The sequence below is a fragment of the Manacus vitellinus genome, unplaced genomic scaffold (assembly GCF_001715985.3).
Source record: "Manacus vitellinus isolate BGI_N305 unplaced genomic scaffold, ASM171598v3 scaffold_3_pilon, whole genome shotgun sequence".
In the NCBI taxonomy this organism is placed as follows: Eukaryota; Metazoa; Chordata; class Aves; order Passeriformes; family Pipridae; genus Manacus; species Manacus vitellinus.
Window position 1 is genome coordinate 29,912,823 of NW_021940535.1, and position 27,441 is coordinate 29,940,263.

Consider the following 27,441-nt stretch of genomic DNA (forward strand, 5'->3'; position numbering starts at 1 on the left):
ATCTCTGAGCTGTCTGTGTGTTGTGGTCAGTATCTCACTAAAGAGCCATGGTTCATCACTCCACAGGTAGAAGGTATTGTTTTTCAAGATAAACTCAACCTCTTTAAGTTTCCTAGAATATTTGATATAGCAATTTTTGGCAACCATTTACTTCTAAAGAGCTGCAAAGTTACTGCAACTTTTTATACATGAATATGGGGGGAAATGTGTGTACTTTTGCAGAAATGAACATTCATAGAATCACAGAATCAGCTGGGTTGGAAGGGACCTCCGAGATCATCAAGTCCAACCCTTGATCCACTACCGCTGTGGTTACTAGACCATGGCACTAAGTGCCACATCCAGTCTTGTCTTAAAAACTTCCAGGAACGGAGAATCCACTACTTCCCTGGGCAGCCCATTCCAATGACTGATTACCCTCTCTGTAAAGAAATTCTTTCTAATATCTAACCTAAACCTCCCCTGGCACAACTTGAGACCATGCCCTCTTGTCTTACTGATAGCTGCCTGGGAAAAGAGACCAACCCCCACCTGGCTACAACGCCTTTTCAGATAGTTGTAGAGAGTGATGAGTCTACCCGAGCCTCCTCCAACTGAAACAGCCCCAGCTCCCTCAGCCTCTCCTCATAGGACTTGTACTTGAGTCCCTTCACCAGCCTTGTTGCTCTTCTCTGGACCTGCTCCAGCACCTCAATATCCTTCATGAACAATGGAATAACACCTCCTAAAAGAGGTCAAGATTTCATTGTAAGGCTGTATTTTCTAGTAAACCATCTTGGTATGGTTTGACTATTGTGGAATATGTAGTTTGTCTGTAGATTACACTTTTTATTAGATCTGCTACAGGAAATCAGAATCATCTGTCAATAAAAAAAATAATCCTTGAAAAAAAGATTACCTGTTACACAGCCACAGTTGTCATATAGTCATTGTATAAAGAAAGATGTGAGATATCAGTCTTTCATGTAGCATGCTCAAAAGAGATGAAGGTTCTTCTATTTCTTTTTTTATTCAATTACAAAAAAAGGAGAACAAGAAATGGTCTAATCCCATTAATAAAATGAACTGTGTGAAGTCCTGACAGTGCTGAAATGCCATGAAAATTGCTACCTGCTTAAGCAACTCTGCTAGTTCACTTGAAACTCTCCGATTAATTATATAAAATAAAAAGTTAATTCCATGGGCTATAAATCAATCCATAATGCATTCGGAAGAATTCTTTGCAGCTGATTATTTGGCAGTACTGCATGCTTAAGACATTTGTATTGAAAGCAGTGTATTACTTTCCAGAGTAGGATTGGAAATATAATACTAATGTATTTGCTTTGTTATTAATGCATAATGAGGAAATGCATGTTAGAATATATGTCTGCATGCAAATGCAATATTCTTAATACAAAGGTATTAATTAAGCATGTTAGACTTAATTTTAAAACATCCAATCGAAGTTTTCAATTTTATTTCTTAATCTTCTAGCAATTATCCAAGAGAATTTTATGATCAATATGCTCAAAGCCAAGAAAAATCAGTGGTCAATAAAATGCAGCAGAAATACTGGAAAACAAAACAAACCCTTATTAAAGTTACAGGAAAAAAGGAAGATGAGCATGTTGTAGCTTCAGATGCAGATCTGGATGCAAAACTAGAGGTTTGTAATGTTTACATAATGTATGTTCACTGTTTGTTAATGTTTAAAGTGTTTTTATTTTCACCAATCCTCTAACGTGTACACGTAATATATAATAATGTATATTTTTTTACCATCATTTTCACATAATATCTTTTCCAAATTTTGGCAAAAGTACGTATGTAAATTCAGTCAATATAATGCCATTTTGTAATACAAAACCTCATGTCCTTCAAACTTTATTTGGAACCTAACATCTTCTGGATTTACTTTCATGTGTTGGGGACAGATCTTTTCCTTTTGTTAGCAGAGAGGAGCAAGAGATCATCGTTATCATTTGTCTATGTCAGTTTAAGGTAGTTTATTTTTTTTAATACTATTCTATAGTGTATACAAATGACAATCTCTATACAAATACAAAATACCACATATATCACAAAAGCTTGCAATATACCAAGAAGGAGCAAGGTGAATAGTACGCTCTGCACTCTGGAGTTTTTGAGCATATTAGTGGGTTCTGACATGACCAAAGAACCTTCTGAAAGTCTGTAAGATACAAATTAGAGAAAAAATCCTGCTATGTGACAAATACAGTCCTGCTGTCGGTATCCTCAACCCCACTAAGAAAAAAAATAGCTTAAGGTTCTACAAACTGAAGAGCTCAAATGAATTTTAGACAAAGTAAAAAATAGAGGGTGGACTACAGAAATGTAGCAATCCAGTTTGTGTCCATGTAAGTTTTGTTGGTATTGTTCTGTTAGGTAAGGATAAATGTTTTGCCTTACTGGTTTTCTTGCTGTTTCTTAAAAATAAAAACAAATTGACTTCACAGTTTATTCAGGTTTTAGCTGAAATACAACTGTTTTACAACAAACACTAGTGGGAGCTTATAACATGGTGATTCTAGCTATGGGGTCTTCATGATGGGTTATAAATCAATAGTACTGATGCAAAACAAGCTGGAAGGATGGAACAATATTTTTTAAATACATACCTGAGTTTCTACCATGTCTGCTGTATTGTGGATTCATTAAAAAGGATGCTGTGTTAGCTCAGGTGGGATTGGAAATAGGGAAACTTTTGTTTCAAAAAACTATAAGCATGTTTTCACTTAGACACTTTCTCACCTACAAGTCACACTCCCAGTTTAAAAGACAAGACCTGTGTAAATGTATAGGAAGTCAAGCAGCTGTGAAGGAAGGCAGCTACTGGGCTAGTAATCCATTTTACTTAGTTGTGTAATGCTTGATATGGTGGAGTTTAGGTATAAGTTGCAGGTTGGAGGTTTTAGATGGAGAGATAGAAAGAGTAGTAATTCTTCTATTTCCTAGAAACAATCTCCAAATTTAGTCAAGACTGACATTTTTTACCTCTACTTCCTTTGGAAACTGCTGCTTTATAAATTTGGTTATACCAATAAAACGTTCAGTTTAAATCAACAGCTTTCTATGTTGAGATACCTATGCAAGTTGGTTCCACTAGACTTCGCAGTATGAAAAATTCAGTGTGCATGTTGCCACCTGTGATAAACATGATAGACATTTTGATAACTCTTTGCTCTACTGGAAGTTTTTTAGAAATAGATTTGTATATCTCTGTATATATCCAAAGATATCACCTAAAAAAAAAAAAAAGCCCAACGCAAGTAGTCTGGTTAACTACCAGCTGTTCTTTTGTAAGTTATGATTGGTCTGTAGTTTCAGTGGATAACTTAATTGAAAGAAAAGCACAACTGGTAAAGAAAATACTTTCAGGCTAGAAAGATTTCTCATTGTTCAAGAAGGAAATAATGATCCCTAATAATTTCTACAAAAAATTAGGTTCTTCCGTGTATTTTATTCATCAGTATTTCTTACATGCACTTAACAAATTTTTTGTGTATTTTCTTTCAATATCAGCTGTTCCATTCTATTCAGAGAACATGTATGGAGTTGCTGAAAGCAATAGAACTGTATCAAAAAAGGATTTGTTGTAAGTATGATCAAACACAGTAATTAAAATGGTAAGAAGGTCTGCATTGTGGAACCATTAAACAAGTGAAAAAGGGAAAATTAAAATGGGGAACTACTAGTTTCATCCTATTTTAAAGTAAAAACAACATTCCTTGCAAACAGCTAAAAGCAGATTTTCTTATTTGCTTGAAGATTTCCTAGATCTTAAGTTTTATATATTGATATAATGCAGTGATAGGTAGCAATAATTACTGGAGAAAGCTTCCTTGAAGTTCTTTTTCTCACTGCTTGCTTGGCTTGTTTACATTCAGAAGTCTCTTGTCTAGAAATCCTAACTCCTTTCTAAACTGTTTTAGTTTTTCTTTCCATCAGGATTGATGATGAAGAATATTTGGCTTATTACTAGTTTTATAATTAAGTAATCCATGCTATTGCGATGAATTTGATAATGCTGACTTGGCTATAACAAGTGTACGGTAGTTAGTGACAGTAATTAGTAAGAGACAGGGACCTAATCTGGGAAGTTTCAAACAGCAAGTTGTATTAAATGTCTGCTAAAGGTTCTCTGCAATCAAAATTGTTTGATTCTCTGCAGCTGTGATTTTTGACCTGGAGAAGAGAATCCAGCTTTGGAGTCATCTTTCAATTTACCTTCTTTTCGTGAATGTTATCCATATTTTCTCAAGCCTTTCATTTTTCTTTTGCCTATCCAAAGAGAGTCAGGGATGATGTTTCAGAATCTGGAGGTAAAATTGAAATAGAGATTAGTAGGGTATTGAGTTCAAGAAGTGTTCCATAGGAGCAGGTGAAATCTCTGATGCAGAGACGTTCATGCAGAATGTTCTACCAGAGTTCTACCATAGTCTGCATTGGAGTTGACTGTCATTTTGGTAAAAATGACGGGAGGACTTCAAGAGATCTTCTTTTATTGTATTAGGCCATTCTCCATCTTGATAGTGGGAAGAAATTGGTACTCTAGGAGACAGCCACTTTAGAAGACAGACAAGGCCATCATGAAATGTTTTTGTAAGGATCATGAAGATCCGTGGTCCCAGTTTGGAAGTAGTCAACAATTCAGTGTAAAACCACTTTTCTTCCTCTTCTTGTTTAAAAAACAATCAGTTACTTTGAGGTAGACATATTTCAGATAGTTGAAATGTAGTGTTTGAATTGTGTAGAATGCTAAAATTGTCAAGTAATCTTGCAAAGTAATTTGAAAATAAGTGTTCTTTAAAGTGAAGTGCTAGATTTTTCATATGAAAACTTTTTATGTAATTAAGCATGAAAACTGGTGAGCAAGAGAAAAGCAGGCAAATTAGCTTCTCTGAAAGTATGCTACCAGAGATCAGCTGAGGCAGTCCAAGTGGTGAAAAAGAATTTAAAAACCAACCAACTAAAGCAGACAGAACCCCAAAAATCCAACACTAAAAGATACTACAATCAAGACTGGGCCCTTTTTGTAATCTAACCAACCTACTTTTTTTTTTCCAAGAAATAACACGTATCTCCTGTTGTCTTTTGGCATTGATGGAATTTTGTGACTCTTGTTAAGTGTGTCTGTAAATGTCTCAAGTAAATCAGATCTTATGTTTATGAAATGCAGGAATTCTGTGAAATTATTTACTTTTGCTTTGCTACTTGGACTTAGACTGTCTTAAACTATTTGATGTTAAGGCAGTTTTAAAGCTGTTAGAAACCAATTAAATAACATATTTGACCACTCATTTATTTTTTGTTAGTTCTGTCTCAGGAAGAAAACGAATTGGGGAAATTTCTTCGATCACAGGGTTCTCAGGATAAAACAAGAGCAGGAAAAATGATGCAAGCTACAGGAAAGGCCCTCTGCTTTTCTTCTCAGCAAAGGTATATGGGTCGACATTACTGTCTGATTTACAAAGTACATGTGATAATTGTAGTTGAGTCATTGTTGGCATAATTCATTTAGCCATTGGAAATGTGTGAGGAATCAATTGCTAGGAAAGTTATTGACCAAACCTGCTGTAGTATTGTCAGTATTACTGGCTTATTTTTCAAATTTTGCCTGATCTTGCTTTTTGTCTTATGGACCTGCTGTGTCTATATCTGTAGTACCTGTTCAGCTCAGCAGTTCTAAAGCTGTACTGGTGCATCTTTGTGGCCTCTCTAGCAGTGAGGTTGTAAGGGAGCTGATGTCAGGTCCCTCCTCTGCTTGGTGGCAGTTCTCACTCTGCAGATAAATGCTACAGCCGGCTCACTGTAGAGGTGTCTGGGTCCTGGGATGGAGGAAAATGAATAAGGAAATACTTTTTTTCTGTTCCATGGAGTCTCATATCTCAAGTAGACAGAGGAGAAAGGAGGAGTCTGAATGTTATTTTCTGCTTTAACCTTACACTATGAAGCCCCCACCCCCAGGAGAAGATCCTAGAAGATCCCTTCTGAGGTCATGTAGATTAGGTAGAAGCAAGTCAGTAAAAGGTAAGGAATCCAGAGGGACACACATGTGCACAAGCATATGCTGTTACCCAGAGCCCTTGATGACTCACTGACCCAGTGTTTGCTCAAGGAGTTTAAAAGTAACAGTACCTGATGGCATTATGAGTATTATGATGCTTTCTTTTAACAGTATTGGGACCATGGAAGTTTGAAATTTACCAGCACTTGTGAGAGAGAATTTTATTCCATTATGTTTTACAGGATTTGGGGGGACTTTTAACTATTGTGATACTTTTCAGTTTTAGCTTAACAGTGCAGCTGTTTGGCTCAAAATAAAATATTCCATACAGAGCACTGAGAATTTAATATGTTTACCTTGGGCTAGAATTTGGTCATTAGCACCTCCAGTAACAGCCATGAGGGGGATCTTTAAAGCACATGTAAGGCACCCTTGAGCAAAAGCGCTGATGATTTGCTTCTTTATAAAGCTTAACTGTTTGTAGAAATCTCAGTGTATGGCATATCTACATAAACTGAATTTTCCTTTGGATATCTAGGTAAGTATTTGTAGAATGAGAAAAAATGCAGGGAAAATCAAAAAAGCCACACTTAAATGTTCACATTTTATGATATGTCCTGCTCAATGCATTTTTAAGGGCATCTTTTAAAAGAAATTCACATAAAAATAAAAACAACTGTTTGTCTTTCTTCTCTTGAGCTATTGTCAAACTCATGTTGAAGTTGGGACTACTTTTATTTATGTTGCATGCCAATAGCTAGCTCAGTACATGGAGATTGAGAAGACATAATTTCTTGATTACTGGAGGTGAAATTAGAAATTCTCTTAGGCCGAAGGTCTTCCTAGTACATTAAACTAAGTCTGTGCTCTTGTGGAATGGATGGAACCCATTCCAGTGAGGTCACTGCTTGCAAGAAATAGGAAAGCAGAAGCAGCAGGAGGAAGCAAAGCAAAAGTTGGAGTAATCCTACCTAGTTCTGAGATACCATTAGGAGTTGAAGTGATGGCATAGGGAAGACAACAGTGTCCCCTACTGCCTTTCCAAAGTGTGGTTGCCAGAAGAAACATTTAGGAAAATGTCCAAATCCTTCCAGAAGGTAAATATCCTTCAAAGGAATTGTTCAGATTCCTTAAAAAAAAAAATCAATAATTACCTACTTGACAGATGACCTTTTTATTTACATTTACATCTGAAGATTAAATGGCTAATTGAAGTGCTTTTTGTGGGGTTTAACATGTCAATCCTGATATAACTATGGTATTTATCCAGTAATAAATTACTTCAGGAACATTTTTAGAGTTGTTAAATGAAACTTACGGAGGGGAATCGTAATAACATACCCATAAGCGGCTTGGCAAACTAAAATACGTAGATGCATTAGAATAGGGTCCTTTTTCACTCACACATGTAAATAAAACCTCACTTCTTGAACAGGAAGGTTGCAAGCACCATCTTCATGCAAAATTACCCCGTTCATGTGCACCCCCAGCCAAGTTACAGAACTATCTGATCATATACTAAGACTTAACTATTTTGGCTGTCAGTAGTTGTATTACTCCTTTGTTTATCAACTTGTTTAACATATTCCCCTCCTTCCTTTCTTTCCTTCATGCCTTCCCCCAGATTAGCACTCCGTACTCCTTTGAGTAGATTATATCAAGAAGTGGAGACTTTCAGATACAGGGCCATCTCAGACACCTGGCTGACAGTAAACCGGATGGAACAGTACCGGACTGAATACAGAGGAGCTCTGCTCTGGATGAAAGATGTGTCTCAAGAGCTGGATCCGGATCTTTACAAGCAGATGGAAAAGTTCAGGAAGGTATGTAGTTTCCCGTAGTTTCGTAGAAGGGGCTGCCTGATAAATGATGATGAAGCATGATTTTGGTTCTTCTGAGGAGGACATAATTCAGAAGCATTAAGGATGCCATTTATCTTAACTAATCTTTTCTGTGTGGGCTCTAAGGAAAGGCGTTTTTCAGTACTGTTTTCAACTTCAGCATACATCTTTATAATTTAAATAATATATATTTTTGAAGAAGATTATCCAATTTTAAATACTTAGCTGTGATGCCTGAATGACTAATAGAAGAAGGTACGTCTGCAGTCAGAGGGGAAAGGGAAAATTGATTTTTGCAACTGAGAGTACAGAAAAGCAGAGATGCTGTACTATCTGCTGCTGCTAAATTTTGGGGTGCAGTTAAAGACTAACACTTTCAGAATTGGCTGGTTTTTTTTTTTTTGGGGGGAGGAGCTGTAGATCTGGAACTTATTTTTAAGTTCCTTATGCAGTTCGACGTGACTCTTGGGCAACTGCTAAACACTAAAACTGCTAGGAATGCACTCTCCATAAATCGTCTTTGTTCAGTGTCACTCAAGTTTGCTAAATTCCTCCCCTCCCAAAAGACTACCAAAATCCCAAGTCCTAGGTGGTGGTACGCAGTTTTGCTGCCAGGTTTGAGTATAGAATTAATTTGAGCTGATCCTGTTAGTTCAGGAATGTTCATGAGAACTTCACATTTGCTAGTGAGGTTTTAGAGCCAAGTTTGTTACAAGTCTATAATGTTCACAGTTTGCTGTTTATGTATGCTGGCTATCAGGAGGAGTTGGGATCTTAGGTGTAACTTACTGGCTTGTTCTTTGAGTAAAAGCAGTAAAAAAATATACAGAAATTGTTGATAATTGAAAGTAAAGGTCTAATAACAGAAATTGTATTAAAGTGTGTATATGTATATGCATGTGCATATGGCTTAGAGATGGGTAATGTATAAAAGAGAAAGCACTGTTCATCAATAGCTTAAGCAATCTGTAACTGAAAGTGTTTCGAGATAAAAGATACTTAATGCAGGACTTTGAATAAACCATCCTAACGGGAAAGGACTGGCATGCATCTAGGCTGTGCCATTTTTTGTAAACTGAAGTGGTGACAATAGCAATTAAAGAAGGGATGGAGCAAATGATACCCTAGTTAGTCATCTAATCTTTATTTAATGCTTCGGTACAGGATATTCCTGTACGTCTTGTGGCACCAGACATGTACTTTATTATGCCTTGTGGGAAATGTTTGTAATGGCAAGTTCTTGCAGGTAAAATAATTGGTATGGTCTTGGCCTCAGCCGATTGCTTATGTATACTGTTTGATTTATTAGGAAAACACTTAAAAATGGAATGTTAGAATGAATAAAGCAGTACTGATAATGGTCATAGAAAACTGATTTATAACTTTCTTTCAAAACAAGTGCTATGGAAGGCATAAATTATATAGATGACAAAGTAATTAAAATAATGTAGGTTTTGTGCAGTGAGCTGCTATAGTTAAAAACTTTCATGTGAAATTTCAGTGATCTTGGGTTGCTGTACTTCAAGGTCAGCAAAAAGAGGATTTTTTTTTTAAAGAGTTCTCACAAAACTTAGTAGTAATTGGAAATACTAAGTATTTTGAAATATTTCTCGGTCTGAAATCCATTACAATTCTGACATGAAGAAATGAATGTAGATTCTAAAATTCTGTACTGTTACCTCAAACAGTTTAAATACCCCAAACTTGAAAGTCTTTTGAACAGTTCTTTTTTTCCAACTGTCTGTCAACTGAATTGGCAGAGAACAAAAAGCTCCACATTTTGTAGCCAACAAAGTAAAGAAATGCCCCTGGTATTCACTTCCCTACATATGCCATCTGTGCAACAGGCATATCAAATTAGTCTTTGAAGATTTTAATACTTGCAGAAAGTAAACATTTTCTTTGTTAATTTTGGGGAAAAAAATTACTGAAATAAAATCCTCAAGCATAGTGTTCCTAGGTAGCTGTTGCTGAGCAAGATGCAAGTGTGTTTTTTAGTGCTTTACGAAAACTAATGGTGGGTAAGGTAGTCCTAAATAATTAAAGCAGAGTTTTTATTGTCTTTTTTTTCTATTTTTGCTTGCAGATCTTAATTGTACCATAGTGTGGCAGTGTAATGCTGAGGTTTTAGGGCTTTTTTTGAATCTGTAGCAGCAATTTAAGAAGTCATGCTAGTTTTGCGTTGAGAAAGATGTTATAACTGTTGGTATAACGCTTTTGGTTCTAAAACATACCATTGCCAGAGAGAAGTGTTTTGATCTGGAGCTGCACATTGAGTGATACACCACCAAATAGTTATTGAAGCTGATCCTGTCAGAGCACTTGAAAAAAGTTTTCTTCAGACTTCTAATTGTAAAAATTCTAAGTATTACTTCAGTAAATTTTTTTATTTCAAGTAAACGATGCTGGTTTAATGATCTTTAATGCACCTAGTGCAACAACAGTATTTATATCACTTGGTTAAAAGACTGTTTTTCAAGTATGAAGCCTTTTATAATATAATCCTAAATGTATCATTATGTATACAGATATGGTACTTGTTTTTGGAGACCAAAGCTAAATCAATCCAGATGGGGTTTTCATACCTTCCCTCAGAATAGCTCAGGCTAAAAGATCAATAGTTGAGTCAGTATTTTCAGAGCTGATAAAATCTGAGTTAAAATGCTGGCATTTTGCAGCTCTCTTTCAAAACAATGAGGTACATGAAAGAATTTTCTAATGCTATTCTTAAGGCGTCAACCTAAGTATGCAAGACTCAGACTTTCAAAGTGTCTCAGAACACTGTAGAGCAGCCTTTTTACATTGTTGTTTGAAGATATCTCTGTGATTGTAGCTACTTGAGTCAAAATAAGGAAATAGATGAAGTTTTACCTTTCACTGCAGAATTCTATAAATGCTATTTAACTTCATTCTTTTTTTTTCCATTAACATTTTTTATGAACAATCCAGTGCTGTTCTGGATATAGATGTCTTCCATCCCAAGTCTGGAGTTTGAAGTGTTCCTTGAGGGATTCTAAACAGCGCAGTGGCAATGCTGCGATATTTAGGAGAATCTGAATGAGCTAATACCCCTTTACCAAATTCTCCACACTGATCAGGTTTTTAAGGTTCTTAAATCTGGGATGTTTTATCTGTCTGGAGACTGTACACTATAACATGAGCTGTGCTGTCATGTTAAAATATAGACCAAATTGCCCAAGTGCTGATGTCCTCCTTCCAGCTCCAAAAAAGTTAAGCTTTTCCAGGCATTTTCTGAGAAGGAATGTAACAATGTGTAGTGATAGGCTATGATACCAGGCAACAGCCTTCCATCTGCAGCCTGCAGGAACACAGAAGGGACTGCTGTTCAATTTTACATAGCTAGGCTATCTCAGATGCTTATACAATTCAATATAAACTTTCTCATCAAACCTATGCATTTTGGTGCCACCCATAACAAGTAAAAAGGGAGAGCTGAAAAAAATTGTCATGCTGACCTTTAGGCTTACTGTAAGAAAAGTTGCATCTGTGACATGATCGGTTATTTATCGTGCTACATTGATAAAGCAAATTAATCCTTTCTGTATTTCTTTTTCACTTCCATTCTTCTACTCCTCTGCTTTCCCTTTGTTCTGAGGCTTGAACCAAAGCTGGAGTGTGTTTGTAAATACCCAGTGGCTATGCTGGGATCCCTGGGACAAGCTGCACTGCAGCGGTGTACTGAGAACTGGGTACCTGGATGTTTGGGCTCTGTTTCTCCCTGTTGTGTAGACCTCTGCTTTTGCCAAATCTGTCTTCCTAGGAGCTGTGCTTCTGTATGAACCAAACGAATCTCAGATGGGACAAAGAATGGGTTGAAGCTGCATAAGGGTAAAGAGTGATGCATGGGCTGGTTGCAGCAGAGCTTTCTAAGTGCTTTTGGATTGATCTGCTGGCATACTGTGCAAGTCTTGTATCTGTCTATGGTACTTGGATACTACAGGAATTAATATTTGAGTTTTTAAAGCAGTATGCATCAGATGGGGTGTTGTCTACAAAAAGGGTTGAGTGTTGATCAATATAGTTGCATGGGATCTGTGATGGAAACAAGTAGCATGGTTTGTGCTGGGCCTCTTTGCTGAACCCTGAACTATTTCAGAGGTATTAACTAAGTGGGATAGATCACACTATGGAAGAGATTTGTCAAGATATCTCCCCAAAGATCCTAAATTATTACAGAGCCCTTAATGTCAAGCTGTTACTTTGGATGCAACCGTTTAGAAACTTTCAAGCTGGCAGCTGAGTTGTTTGGATACAGTTTATCTCCACTTCTTCCTAGTTGTAGCCCTCTATATACCTGAAACAAAATGAATGCACTTAAATGGCATTTTAAAGATAAATCTGGCAAGAGAAAAGGAAAGGCAGTGAGAAAAAGGAAAGTTCAAGAAGAAGAACTCATTATGACATAACAATAACTTAAACTATTGTTGTTATAAATGTACCAATGAAGGGAGTAGCTGATCTATGCAAATTCTCTTTAAATATCTTCAAAGAAATAAAAGTTAAAGCCTGTGTGGACAGCTGGGAGATAATGAAGATCTAAATAAATCCATTGATTTAAAGGTCAGAAAAGAAACACTGAAGTATATGTATTCATTGTGAAGATCTCAGCAAGTCTGGATAAGATACATCTGCTGCAGCCTTTCAGTGAGGCTCAACACCTACATCCCTGTCCCCCTGCTGCCCCCTTGACTATTAGCACTGCCTGGCATGAGGTTTGGCTTGTGTGATGATGAAGGCACTGTCCCATGTTACAGCATCATCTGCTATAAACATATCCATTAACATCAACTGCAAACAGCCCTGCAAACCTGAAGGCACTGTGGAAATTTACTGGAGTATTATTTTAATTTTTTTTCTTAATTCTCTGTTACTTTTGAAAACTCTTGGAAAGGTGGGAAAATGCGAAAAGCCTAGGAAAGGAGAAAAACCAAATATGATGCTGATCTTTGAAACAAGAACAGACTTGGCAGTTGCCATTCTTGGAAACTGAATTTTAGTTTCTGGTAAAAAAAAAAAGAAAAGGAAACCTATAGGCATTTAGAGGCCAGCAAACTGAAGAGCAAGTAAAAACACAGGTTTATGAGTTACATTACAGGTTGGAGGTTTTTTTTGTTTTGCATTTTTAATCAAATTATTAATGGGGAAAAAATCGCAAATCTGGATGTTGCAGTTCCTTATGATTGATTACTGGGAAAATGAATTTAACTTTCCTAGAAAAATAAGAGCTCTTGGGAGCTGAGAGTTGAGAATATTGGCTGAGGAACACTAAACAAAGTTTCAAAGGATCATAGAATTTAAAGATGGAAAATAACTTGAAGTTTAACTAAACTCTCTTCCTGCCAGGACAAAATTGTACGTCTTTAATATATTTTCCGAGTGTTTTTCTACAGCTAATAAATATTATTCAGTTGAGGGTGACTCTCTTAGAAGTTTTGTGGATATTGGTGATGTCCTAGTTCAATTATTAAAAGCCAACCAAAAGAAAATGTGCTAATGCTGATTACATCTGCAGAGGATGTTGAGCTGGAAAGTCTTCTGGTTTCCAAGCAGCAAAGTACACCAGTGTCTTTGGCCACTGCAGTCATAGTGGTGTAATCAATAGACTCTCAGTTGCCATAGTTACAAATTGCAGTGTAACTGATAGATATTTAAAGCCAGCTAGGGTAGTCACTGTTGACCAACTCTGGGTTTTAAAAACTAAAAAAAATTATTTTAAAAAGAAGTTGTAGACAGCAGTTGTCTCTGTTTCTTTTTAGGTGATAATTCCACATTAAATTCCAACTTCATCTAAAAAACGTTTACCTTGAGGTGACAATAATGTAGGCCTCTACATGTGAGAGGGGACATGATGGTGTTTGTGCTCCAGAGGTATCAGAAAGATCCGAGTAGTCTTAGTGGACCACTCATTGGATATGCAATGTGTGGCACTGTAATGTGAAAAATAATGATGGCTTTCATAATATCTCTTAGGAATGTGAGATGGTAAAGTCTATCACTTTAATAGATATGATTTTTATCACTCTTGGTTCAAAATCTTCCTTGAAAAAAAAGCCCCCACCGAATCTCTTTGCTGATTTGGATTGCTGCTGCTCCTTGTTAGATGAATAGCTGAGGTCCCAGGAGATCCAGTAATACTCACTGCAAGATAGCTGCATGCTCTAAAATTAGTAAGATTGTGTCAAACTGCACCCTGAGATCCTCATCTTAGTGTAGCAATGTGATGGCAGAGATGAAGAGATAACAGCATGCTCTTAGGATATGATGATAAGCAACACCTACACATATCACTTCTTGTGACGTGCCTGTGCCACCCAAGAGTATGCTTGGTTTCTTTCTGTTAGGGATTAGCAGCTAAAACATGGTTTTTGAGGTTGGCTTTTTTAAATATGAAAGTATATTGTGTTGGAAATGCTAAATTTAATGATTTACCTAGAAATTATGGTAGTGAAAAACAAAACACACAAAAAAAAGTTCAATCAAAATTGTAGTTCTTGCTTTGTCGTTATTGCCCTTCCTTGTAAAAGCCGATGGAGTTCCAGTGCTGAGTGTGTTTCTCTGTGTGGTTTATGCTGTAATGATTTTTCTGTGTTCTTCAATGTCACATTCAGTAACATTAAGTGGAGAACCCAAAACATTCCAAGATACTTCACATACAAAATGCTCAAGCATTTTAAGGCAGTTGTGAAAGATGTACTTTTTTTGAAAACGTGACCTTAAGCAGAAATAGTCTTCACAGTGAAAGCATTTTATAGTCTTATAACTTTAAATTACCATTTCAAGTACCATTTGTAAGACTCAGAGTAGACAATAATATAAAATCAATTATTTTCTGAAGCTATTTCACATATATTAAATATCACTGATGATTGTTAGTGGGTTGAAAGCAAAGTAACAACGTGTGATGGAGATGCCCTTTTAAAAGCATAATAAGAGTATGCCACTTAAAAATAGAAACAGGCTTCTTGGAATAGATTACATCATCTTTAGAGGTACTGCTTGTAGAATATAGTTGCTTCCAGAGATTAATGCTTGCCCTTGAGATATGGTTCATCATCTGCTCAGTTATTTTTAAGAAAGAAGAGTTTGAGGTGAGACTCAGCAAAATGGCTGTAAAGTAAAATAAAATTAAGTGCTAGACTACAGATACAATATAGTTTTTTAACAACCTTGTTTCATGTAACCTAGCTGAAATTAAAAAAGAGTAGACTTGGTTTAATTGTGCGTTTTCAGACTGGTATTTATTTCAAGAAAAGTCAGGCAGACACATCCAAAAAAATTCTGTTCACTTAAGTAGCAGAAATTAAAATGTTTCAACAGAGTACAACAAATATATTAAAAAAATATCAGTGATTTAAATCAATAGTCTAACTTTCATGTAACAATTTTTATTAGTCCCAGTATTAAAAAGATTCTCTCAAACATGGTGTGATAAAAATTAAGCTCCAAGTATTTTTCTCTTGTCTAATAATTATAGAAATGTGTAAATATTAAATTTAATATTGGATTTTTTTAAAAAAGAAAGGAACAACTGAACACTATTTTCACTTATTCTGTTGTATTTTGATCTTAAAATGGGAAAGAAAAGATAATTGCCTAGAGAATTTCTGTTGCTCACATGAAAACTCTAACCCTGCAGGCCGGTCTGTGTGGGCAAAGCTCCTCACCCATGTGGATTATTATGTGAATTCAGAACCTAAATGAAGTGTAAAAATGTGAACAGACTAGATCGTGAAAAGAGAAATGAGACTTGGAAAATTCCCTCAGCCTTAATAATCTGAAAAGGCTAGGAGGATAGCTAAAGAAATATTTTTAAAAAATAAATGAAATACAGATGTGACTGAACTGAGAGAATTCTGCAGGAGAGAAGGATAAACAGGAAGGGGAATACAGCTGTTGGGGAAAACATTGTTTACACAAGAGAACCAAGTTTTTCTGTGGTCCCCACTGCCCAGGAATTCTTCTTATACTTTCCTAAAATGCTTGGGCATATGCATTATGTAGCCCATCTGCTTTTACTCATAAGGCCTTTGCTCTTCAGTTATATGCTGCATAGGCTCTGAATGATTAAGAAGATGCTATGTTTGATTTTCCTCCTTTACATAATGAAACCAAATTAGACAGGATTAAAAAAAGTGAACAAACAAAAGGTACTGTTCTAACCAAAAAAAATGGCTAATATACCACCATCTCTGATTCAGGGCTCTGCATGAACCCCGCTTAGATTTCGAATGTTGTTTCTTCTGTAGTAGCACAGTGTGATGTCTGAAAACCACTACAGAAAGACTTGGGGTTTTTTTGTGAGTTTGTACTCTTTCAGAGTTTGTATCTTGACAAAATATAATTCAATTGTTTTGAGGGAAATAAGGCATGCTTATTGATGTATTAAATACCAACCAGGAACAGCAATAACAATGCAGAGAATTATGTACAGCAGGCTTACAAATGAATCTTAATCATTAATGGGTGTCATTTCGTATTCTTTGCCAAAAGGTTAAATAGAAAGTGAAACACAAAACCTCAACTTACAGGAATTCTACTCCTGCATTAACACTGTAAACAGAGTAACTTTGCACTAAGGACAATGAGAGCATCTGGGAACTGAATATTCAAGGAATTTGGTCATCACGGTGATTTTTTTAAAGGTATCTTTCCTGGAGCGTTGTTTGTCTCGTCCAGCTATAATTTGCAGCTATGATTTGTGTCAGTGGCATTCCCTGGCAGTTTGTGCATCTGCCCATCCTGCTGCTCTTTGTAATGACCAGAAGTGTGGTGCAGGCCAGCTTACTGTTTTACGGTGCTTTCAATGGGGATATTGTTACTGAACTTGAGCTTTTCGCGCCCCTTTGCCTAATTTCAGTTTATTCATTCCTCACATCAGCCTTCTCAGAAAGAACCCAGATTCAAGTAATAATCTTGCTCAGGCCTAGAAGAATTTAATTTGGATGCAAAGGAATTAAAAATATAAATTACATTTTTTAACTATGAGGACATTGCACCTAAAGGAGTCAAGAAGACCTCCAAATAATCTGCAGTAAATCAGATAAACTGAACTGTGTAGTTACTAGATGAATACAATCCTGGGCATAGTAGACATATTAGTTTTATGCTATATTACAATTTTCTTTACATCACCTCCCTGGTCTTTCTGTGTTCAAAGGTAGTAAAATTACCTGTTTCAGTTTTCTGCAGGAACTGGCTGTCTAATTGCTCTCCACTTGCCAGCATTCTCCCCCGTGCACCATGTGGCCAACCATCCTTTGCTCTCAGAATGTCTAATGTGATTAACACAATTGAGTTATAATAAACTCAACAATTCTCAGCACTTTTAACACTAAGTCCAGGTTATGCCTGGTTTAGAGCTGTATAAGATCTTTCAGCTCTAAAAGCTTATTTCTTTGCTTTTACCATTTATTTTGGTTGGCCTGCTTCTTGCTACAAATCTTTGCAATGATTTTTGGCAACTCAGAGACTTTCATGATACTAATAAAATGTAACTCTTCGTTTTCAAACTACATAAACTTATTTGTATCTGTGCAAAGAACTGTTGGATTTTATCAACTCCTTCACAGACATTTCAGGACAGGAGACGTTTTGAGTTACCAGAACCAAACTCTTCCCTAAAGAGGATATATATCCATGCATGAAAATGTGCATGCATTTGTAGTTTGCAGTGGTATATCCAAGCACGCTGTGGTGGTAATGACTTATGTCTGCAGACTGACAGATGTGTGCTCCCTACTGGAACTGCATTTGAGGCTTGAAATGTAGAAGTCTATCCCCAAACTCTGAAGTAATGCTATTTAGATGAATGTCATTTTGAATTTAATTTAAGAGTCTCCTGGTCACATGAATATTTTCTTTGTATGTCCTTGCTTCAAGGTCTCTATTAGTGTCAACATGTTTTTTGTATTTTTTTTCCTTTCAACCTAGTAATGCACACATTTTAGGTTTGACTAATACTGGAACCTGTTACCAACAGAAAGTTGAGGCATGTACCTAGGCTTCTTAAAGGAGAAAAGAAACAGATTCTCTAGCAAGGCTAGAAGCTACATATTTGCTGCCTTCCCTTCATTTAAATTGTCATTTCATGTTTATTCCCTTTTTAAAACAATTTGCATATTGACCCAAGCTGTAAAAATTAATACAATGTCTTGAGGAGCATATTAAGTTCTCTGCTCACTGATAATTGGAGAGTAGCCAGAAGGTGTAAGCTCTGAGAGGTAGTGCTGCTTTCATATACAGTTTATTCCTGTAACAATCCAATGTGAATGAGTTGGGAAGGGAGGCTGTGTGCGCTCCAGCTCTCAGCTGTAACATATCACACTGCATTAAAACTCCCTCCTTTGATACAGTTCGAAGTTAAACAGATTGACCATAAGTACTTTGTCTTTATGCTGGGTAAAATCAGAGGAGAGGCCTCCTGCAGACAGCAGTAATGTCAGCTGGGATGTTGCTGCTGACTGTACCCCTTTATTTCCCCCCGAACCTCTCTCTGGAATAAGAACTACAGCTTTTTGGATCAAAGCTACTGAGGCCAGGTCCCACACTGCCTAAAGTGTGGACACATTTATTTGGAGCTGATTTCTTTCTGCACAGGCAGGAGATAAGAAGTTGTTTAGCAACATGTAAGGAGTATGGGGCTATGTATTTGAAGAGTGGGGGAAGATTTTTGGAAAAGAAAAGCCAAGACTATATGTAGCTGTTTATCTGGGGAAGATGTATGGCTAATGCAGAGATGCTGCTTTTCTGAAAGGTGGTGCCTAGATGAAACTGAACCAGGGCAGAACTCTTTGTAAACACTCACTGCATTTTGAGAATAGCATCTATCTATTTAGCTTAAAAATTTATTTCCTCAGGCCTAAATTCAAGTAAACAACTCTTAATGTGAAATAAGTTCTGTGTAAACATGCTTAGCATCTGTTTAACTCAAAATTGTTGTTAAAACAGTTTAGTTAACGTGTAGAAAAATAACATACCTCCTTCATTTCTTGGGCTGTGGGCTCAAAGGCTCTTGAATGTTTTTAAATGGGGTGACTCAGTAATGTTGCGTGATTTTTTTATGTTGTGCTGTGATCATAATTTTGATAATGACTTTGAGAGCAGTTCTGAAAAATTGAAGACTATTATTGCTTTCAGCTTATTAAATTTAACAGACTTTCCTTCATTTTACAGTAAATAGTGGTTGAAATTATGGAAGTGATCCACATCATTTATTTGAGAGTTGGTTGTATGCTGTATTTGATAGAATTTTTTTTTTTTAAACTGATAAATTGTATTGTCTGTGAATATTCCTTTTTATGTTTTGTTGCAATTTTTTTATGTTAAGCAATTGAATTCATGTTCTGGGGCTGCACTGTAGGTTCTGTTTGTGAAAGCTGTTGTGAGACTTAAAACTAAAAATTTTGTCTGATTTTTGGCTGGATGAACTTGCTGGATTGTGCTGAGAAACGAGACTTTGGTCAGGGCTGTGTCCAGCTGCTGGATAAGTGGAAAGGGTTCTGCAGAGGTGGCACTCTCCCCCTTCACTGGGCCATTCTAGAACGGCAAAAATCAGGAAGGAGAAAGAATAAATACCTCTTTAATTCCTGCTAATTCCTTAGAAAAAAAGGTCTTCTGTTGCTGTTGGGCAGTACCTTACAACCTGTTGTGTTTGTTGGGTTTTTTTCCTGTGAGGGGACAAAATAATTTTTTAATAATGAAGAAGGAAGTATATTTCTATTGCTGCAGGGCAGCTGTTCAGAATGTTGTTATTTAGTACAGAGAGCTATATTACTTGCCACAAATAGTTTTCATGTCTCAGATAAATTTGATTTGAATGTAACGATACTTTGCTACTGCAAAGAGATGTTTGGGTCCATGTCTTTGCACTACTATAGTGGTAATAGTAGGAGGGAAATATGTCAAATTCACATCAAAAAAGGTTAAAACAGTCAAGGAAAAAAACACATTCTCGTGAGGCATCTAAAATTAGAACATCTTGTTGATTGAATAGCAACTGTTTAATTCTTCAATTCTTAGTTGAAGACTCTTTTCATATGAATTTATATTATCTTTTATTGATAGACCTGTTCTGATAAAATATCTAACCCAGTAGTAAGGCTGTTTCAACAATATTTATTTTTAGCAAACTGCCTTCTAAAAAAATAGAGCTAAAAAATTATCTAGATATACTTTTTCCCAGAGGTTTCATGTAGACAATAACACTGTTTAGTATTCCAGTCCCCACTTAAATACCATGAGTAAAATTTTCACCCTCTGGGACTTGAATGAGGAGAGGGGAATTATGATGGATGCTGGAAGATAAGCTAGGGCTGTCCAGGTAAGTCCTATAGGTTTTGGCAATCAATTTCTAAAATTCAGAGCTCAGATCTTAATGTATATGTAGGCTTCTAGGGTACACAGGGATACAAAATTTTTTGAAAGTAAAGTACTGAGATGTAACCTCCCCTCTGCACTGCAGTTGCAATTGTAGAAATGTTGGAGCATCTGAAAATTTCCCCCACCCCTTCTCCAAAGGAATCTGTGTGAATGCAAAACTTAGGTACTGTCTTACAGTTACAATATGTGAAGCATTTGTATGTGATTTCTGTTACTTAAGCAGAAATCACATAGTTTGGACATAGGCAGTGGGATGGGCAGATGTATATAGGCAGTGCTTGAATATACCCTGGCACCTCTAACAGTTATAAAATTTTATAACTCGTGATTTTGAATTTTTATAATGGAAAATCTGCAGTTACACAACTGTTAGGCTGGAAAAGCTCATTTGAAGTATCTGTGCTACCTGTCCATCATCTTTCTTCATTGGTGACCAGTGGTAGCCATCAGAGCTACCACTGGTAGCTTTTGCACAGAGCAAATAAGCAGTGGCATTTTCTTGTAGTGCTGTGACCAGTGAAGACATCACAGGACATAGGGTTTGTTTGTGTTCCTATAAAATTGTCTAGTTGCCTTTTGAACCAATGTAAATTCTGGCCATCCCAATGCATGGGTGTGATTAGAGAGCTGCCCTGCAGACACGGATGTTGTGTAAAGATCCACTGCCCTTGTGTTGAGTTTGAATGGCTGGTTTGGTATAATGACCTCTGGTTCCTGTGTTGGCCAAAGTCTGGTCTTTTACAACTTGTGTATATGTCGTATGATGGCTATCCTTAATATTCCTTCTTACTTATCTCTTTCTTCTGGGCTGAAAAACCCTAATCTATCATTGTTTTTACAGAAAAGAATTTACATATTTGGTCAGACATTTTGTTCTTGCCTGCCTTTTTTTCCCCATTGCTAAACCTGAACTGAAATGCTTTTGCAGATCCAACTTGGCTTTAGGTGGAAGCCAAACACAGAGTGAAAAAAAAAATCATGTCCCTGTATAATATTTATGGAATCACATGCATAACGTGCGAGGAGGTTCTCATTTTTCCTTATCCTTAAAGAGACACAAGAGAGTTAGAAAAGATACATTACAAAACAGCAGGGATAAACACAAGGTTAGGAAGAAAGTGATGCAGTAGAGAAAAAGAAGAGAGAAAGGAGTAAGATAAATGTCTATGTATCTGCATAAAGGAGAGAGAGAGAGCTGTTCGATTTCTGTGATAGCCATCATTGAATATATCAGAAGATGGTACAGCCAACCTTTGTTTTTTGGAGGGGGGAAAAAAAGCAAGAATATTCAAGCCAGCCATAACCTTATATCCTCACAGGGTTCAGAGAATTGCTCACATCTGCTGACTGTCAGTGGTTATGAAGTAAGCAGTTCTGACCATGGCTTACTCTTTACTGCCAGGCTGGAGTTATGTGGTATGCAAGCCAACAGGCTCAAGGCAGTAAAATTTTTACAGGCCAAATAGTGAAAAACTGAACAGGGAAATGTGGCATAAATGTGACACAAAGCAAATTTCATATGCTACTAAAAAAAAAAAATCTAGAGAAGTCCTGGTACATGTCCACGACCTGGCCGTTTGGTAGATATAATATTTGTGTATCTTTTAGAAAACAATCCTCTATTGAGATTTAAAAATAGTAGTAGTTAATTCAACATATTTTCTTACCTTAGATTTTTCTATTTCTGTTAAAGAAAAAAAAGGCAGCTATGCTCATTAGCACATTGCTCTTTAACATGGCATTCTCCTTGACTCAGGACCATAGACATGGATTTCAAACAGGAAGAAAAAAGCAGGCGTCAGACCCAAAGTACTGAGAAGATAATGACAGAGCTAGAAATTAGGACAAAGATACCCATGCAGGAATAAATAAAAGCATGAGACTCTGTGGTCAAAGAAGAGAACAGAGAATGGTAGTTGTACTTTCTCTCGGATATATTTGTATCCTGAACACAGTGACCACATCTTTATTGTCTGGAGGTACAAACAACAAAACAGTGTATGTTTGAAGTTCTAGATTAAAGAGTTCTTTTGTGTATTTAATAGCAATTTAATCTCTTTTGTATATTTAATTCTTTTCTCTCAGGCAGCAAATTGCTAATTGCAGCTCTGCAACTACAGTTGAAAGCTTTCTGCAACAGATTTTGTGAAGATCTGTAAAGATGTAGCTTAGCTGTCAGCCAGTGGTGTCTCTTGGTGCAGTTTGAGTGAGCACAATCACAGTCCACATCTCTGGATTGAAAAACTAGATGGATAGAGAGAGAAGATCAAAAAGTAAGATGCAATGTGAGGAGTAGAGGAAGCTACTTAAGATGAGGTGTTTCTGTCATTTAACAAAGAAGATGAAAAGTTGGCTTGACTATGGCACACACATAAGCTCCTGAGATTCTTCAGTCTTCTCATCAGCAGTTTATCAAGAATCATGGCTTGGAAGTTTATACTACATGAATTCAAATAATAAATAAGGCACGTATTTAAGTACTCGTGTTTGTTATTAGCAATAAAGGAGATTTTTTTTCCTGGAATTTGGTTAGGATTTATCAAGCATGACTTCAGGCATGTGTTGTGTAGCTGTCTACACCTAAACTGATCAACAGGAGTTCCCTTTATAGTCCAGTGGAGAGAAGTGGGCTCTTTTAGGGTAATATGAACTGAAGTCTAGTCTCAGTTGTTTGTGTTGGCTACATCTCCATCCACTAACACAGATCACAAGGTAACAAGGTAGATGTCAAGGTCTGAGCTGGGCACACTGAGCATACCTTTATGGAAGGCATGCCTTAGGGTAAATGCAGGAGTAGTATTTTGTGATTTTCATCTACTGATTTATTCTGCCCTTTCACTCTCTGGCAAAATACATAGCAACTGTCTAGGAATGCTTTTCTAGGAAACCTGGCGAGCTTCCCAAAGCCAGATCAGGTATAAATGACCAAGGGGGTAAGTGAGTGCACAGAGACAAATTCTGGCAAAATCTGAACCAAAATGGTGATGAAAAGTTTGAAGATTACTATGGGAGTCATAATGGCTGTCCTAAAAGAACTGCTGAAATGGACTATGTCCTGTTAGGACATGCTGAAAATCACAAAATCTGAGAAAATATGGCATCTTTTTTGGTGCTTCCTGGAGTATCAAAAATTGCAGTATTTCTGAAAGTAGTAGTTCAGCTACAGCTAATGACATCTGATATGTTTTTAAAACCATGAAAACTTAATACGAAACAAATATACTCATGAAGTTCAACAAGACCAAGTGCAAGGTCCTGCACCTGGGTCAGGGCAACCCCAAGCACAAATACAAACTGGGCAGAAAATGGATTGAGAGCAGCCACAAAGGGAAGGACATGGGTGTGGATGGTGGTGGATGAGAGGCTGGACATGAGCTTGCAATGTGAGCTCCCAGAAAGCCAGTTGTGTCCTGGGCTGCATCAAAAGCAGCGTGGCCAGTGGGTCAAGAGAGGTGATTCTGCCCCTCTACTTCTCTCCGATGAGCCCATTCCTGGAGTATTGTGTCCACCTCTGAGGCCCCCAGCATAACAAGGATGCAGGCCTGTTGGAGTGAGTCCAGAGAAGGGCCACAAAGATGATCAGAGTATTGCAGCACCTCTCCTATGAAGACAGACTGGGAGAGCTGGGGTTGTTCAGTCTGAGGAAGAGACTTGTTCAGTCTGGGGAAGAGAAGGCTCCAGGGAAGCCTTATAGCACCTTCCAGTACTTAAAGGGGGCATGTTAGAGGCAGAAGTAAGAGCTGAGTATGATCACTTTTCTGATGAAAAAATAATTAACTCCCCAGTTGTTCTATAGCATAATACAGTATCACAGGCAGAAATGGGAATAAAACACAAAACTCATTCTTTTTCCAACTCCATGAAATTAATAGGAATAATTCCGTTGCACTATCAGTTGCATGTTGCATACTAATTTAGAGCTGTGCCTTATATCAGAGCTATCATATGTCAGTATAAAGTGTCCGTGTGAAATTTAGTTCTGTTATCCTTTCCTGATATGCAAATATTCTCCAGTCTATAGCATTTGTATTAGCCTTTCCTGAGGGGAACAGAAAGAAAAGGGAGAGAGTACTTTAAAATCCTATGGCCTTACCCCTGCAAAATTGAAAAAATTGCACCTCACAGGACTTGGAATTTTGTGTAGAAGAGTTCAATTTTATTTTCATGCCACTAAGCATATATTTTAATTGTAAATGAGTATAATAAAAGGAAAACTTCGAAACCCATCAAACTCAAAGCAAGAACACAGCTGAAGTTTGCTTGAATGTGTTATGTCCAGACACCCAGTGGCAGCTCTGATGTTTCTTTAGCTGGTAGATGTTGAAATAGAAAACTATAGTAAAACTGCATGTGTGTGCAGATGTGTGTACAGCACAATGGGGCTTTAAGGGGTCTGCACCACACAACTGGCAGAATGGTGCAGGCTGTTCACAGTCATGTTTGCAAGACAGGGATCTTTAGTTGGTGTATTTTGCAAAATGGAACAAGTGGCTGCTATAATGTTATAATGTTCTGGTGGGTTAGACTCCACTATCCCAGGGTCGAGTCACTCACCTGTGTAGATACCCAGTAAGGGCTTGTTTTCCCTGTGCAATCTTAATTTAATACCCCTCTCCTTCAAACAGTTGGGCTTGTGCTTAAGTGTTCTGTAACTCTAGAGGCAGCCCTCTATTCAGTGCTTTTTGGTTTTGAGGTCTCATTGAAACTTCAGGAACTCCTGTAATACAAATGTTAAATAATAATGAACAATACTACTGAAATCAAAGGAAATAGTTACATATTCAAATGAAAATGTGAGCTATCATCAGAAGCTATTGTTCTTGTGTGTGAATTAGAACTATTACAACTATTATTTAATATCCTATTGTGATTGCAGAGGTAGGTGAAAAATCTCGGTTTTGACTGAACTCTTTTTTTTTTGAGAAGGAAAACTGAGTGTAATTTTCTATCATGTGAATTCAGATATGGTAGGATTGTGAAAGTAGATAAATTGTAGCGGGTTTGAGTGATGAAGCTGGTATGAAAGCTACTGGGTTTGGGGGAATGACATTTTGGTTCTAATGTGACTTTTTACTAGTTCTTTTCTCTACACTCCTTCATCATGGGGTAAGGAGAGGAAAATATATGCTTAAATCATGGAGATTTGATGGTTCTGACTAGAAACAAAAATGTTGTTAAATGAAAAAATCTTTTTATCAATGTGTACTGACTTTATGGTCATTCTTTCTGTAGACAGTTGATGTTTCACTTTGAGTTGTCTGGCAGAGAAACATGATTGTTCTGGTCTCAGTAAATACAGTGAAATACAGCCACTGTTTTACTAATCCATATTAAGCTGCATTTGTCTGTATTCTGTTATGGAGCAGTATAGTATTGGTTTATGTTGGATATCTCTGTGTGTCAATTGAATATTTCATTTGTTCCTCACCATTAATGTTTCAACCATTACAAAAATTGTCTTTGGTGGCTGAAACGACTTTGTGCTATCTTGTATCTTGTGACAGATTTGCCTGGTTGAAGTTGGTATATAATACCACTTTGGGATATCAGAAAATTGTATCGTTTTCCTTTCCAGAATCTTTATCTCTTGCAATGCAACTGGCCTAATACATCTTTAATTCAGTTTTCACCTCTCTACTGTCTTCCCACATGAATTTGCCAATACATTTAAGCTACGTCAAAACAGGACATATTTTCAACAGCCATTTCAAAGTGTTATTTCTTGTACCGCTGTAGCAACTGGATATCTGAGTCATAGGTAGCAGCTCCACTCTGCACTCTGCTAGGTTTGCACAGGAAAAAAAGAAGGTGGCAGTCTGTAGAGCAGGTTTCTCCTGTCCTCATTCAGACATAACTTCTTATTCAAAGCAGACCTATTAATTGTTCTTCTGTGGAAGAAAGGCAGACAGTACTTTTCATAGGATCATGGAACAGTTTGAGTTGGAAGGGGCCTTAAAGATCATCAAGGTCCATGGGCAGAGACACCTTCCTCTAGAAGGTATTTTGTTGATTTCCAGAGTGAGACTGGCAGACATTTAGTGGTAATTAAGTCCTTTATGTGAATTGCACCATGACATGAAATTCGCTTAATCAGGCTTAATAGAGCGAAGTGCATGGGGATGTTTGCACAAGCACAGACTTTCATAATTAAGTCCAAAATGGCAAATTTAAGAAATGTATTATTGGAACTTATTCTGCACTGTTATCTTAATTCAAATCTCAAGAACAGTTTCATTTCTTGAACAAATGTGATGTACGTCTGCTGAGTTTCAGACTTAAAAGATATTATTTGGATCTATTTATGCTGTCCAGGTAGTTTTCCTTTTTAGCTCGACATGACTTGCTTTATAAATTTCATCTCCTAAAATTAATGTGTTTCTCATCAGATCATAAATGAAGAATTTAATAACCAGACCTGAAGCAGATGAACAGAAGTATGCCACCTCTTCTTTAACCCTTATTCTTATGTGTTATTCTTGCAAATTGATAGAGCAGAGATTAATGAATACAATAAATACTGTTCCAACCCAAGGGAACAGTTGAGTTAAAGTATAGTTTGCAAAATGTAGAACATACGATGCACTGAATGTAGAAAATACCATACACTGAAATCAGGTTTCATACTGTGCAAGATGTTGGAAGTCCTTACATTACACATGGAAAAGTTTAGTTGCAGGCATTATTTTGTTTAAAACACTACCTTTTCTTGTTCTCTGACTATGCATCATCAATCTTGAATTAAAAAAAAGGGGGGAAAATAAATCAGTAAGGACTTAGATATGCTTGTGTAAAAGTGTAATGAGCACTCCTTGTCAAAACACCACTCAAGCTGTGAAGTTACTACAGTTTCATGCTTTCAATGCTATATGCAGAAATCCTGTAAAATACGTTCTACGCTAAATACTTGCTCCTCAAACTACAGCCTACTTGAGTTTGACTTCTTTTTCATGTAGTCTTTACAACTACCAGGTATGCCAGAAGGTGCTATGCTTATTTAATGCAGAGATTTGTGCTGATTCCATCTGCTGGTAGAGTTTACCCAGAACCCCCAACAGGAAGATTTGCTATATTCCAGGTGTTTTTCCCTCTTGATTTCCTTACCCTCCTCCTTCCAGCCTGTACACACACTGTGCATGCTTTTCAGCTCAAGTAAGGAGAGGCTGGGTGACAAATTAGACTGAAAGCATTTGT

The 27,441-nt window shown here is 36.9% G+C and overlaps 1 protein-coding gene across 6 annotated transcripts in view; it reads left to right on the forward strand.

Annotated features, from left to right (window-relative positions):
- Positions 1-27,441, forward strand: part of ICA1 (islet cell autoantigen 1) — a 72,329-nt gene that overhangs the window by 14,397 nt on the left and 30,491 nt on the right. For all 6 annotated transcript variants that reach the window (XM_018075874.2, XM_018075875.2, XM_018075873.2 and 3 more), the window contains 4 exons: positions 1,477-1,648; positions 3,526-3,598; positions 5,319-5,442; positions 7,635-7,833. In XM_018075874.2, the coding sequence (XP_017931363.1) occupies positions 1,477-1,648; positions 3,526-3,598; positions 5,319-5,442; positions 7,635-7,833 (568 nt within the window). The remainder of the gene's footprint in view (positions 1-1,476; positions 1,649-3,525; positions 3,599-5,318; positions 5,443-7,634; positions 7,834-27,441) is intronic.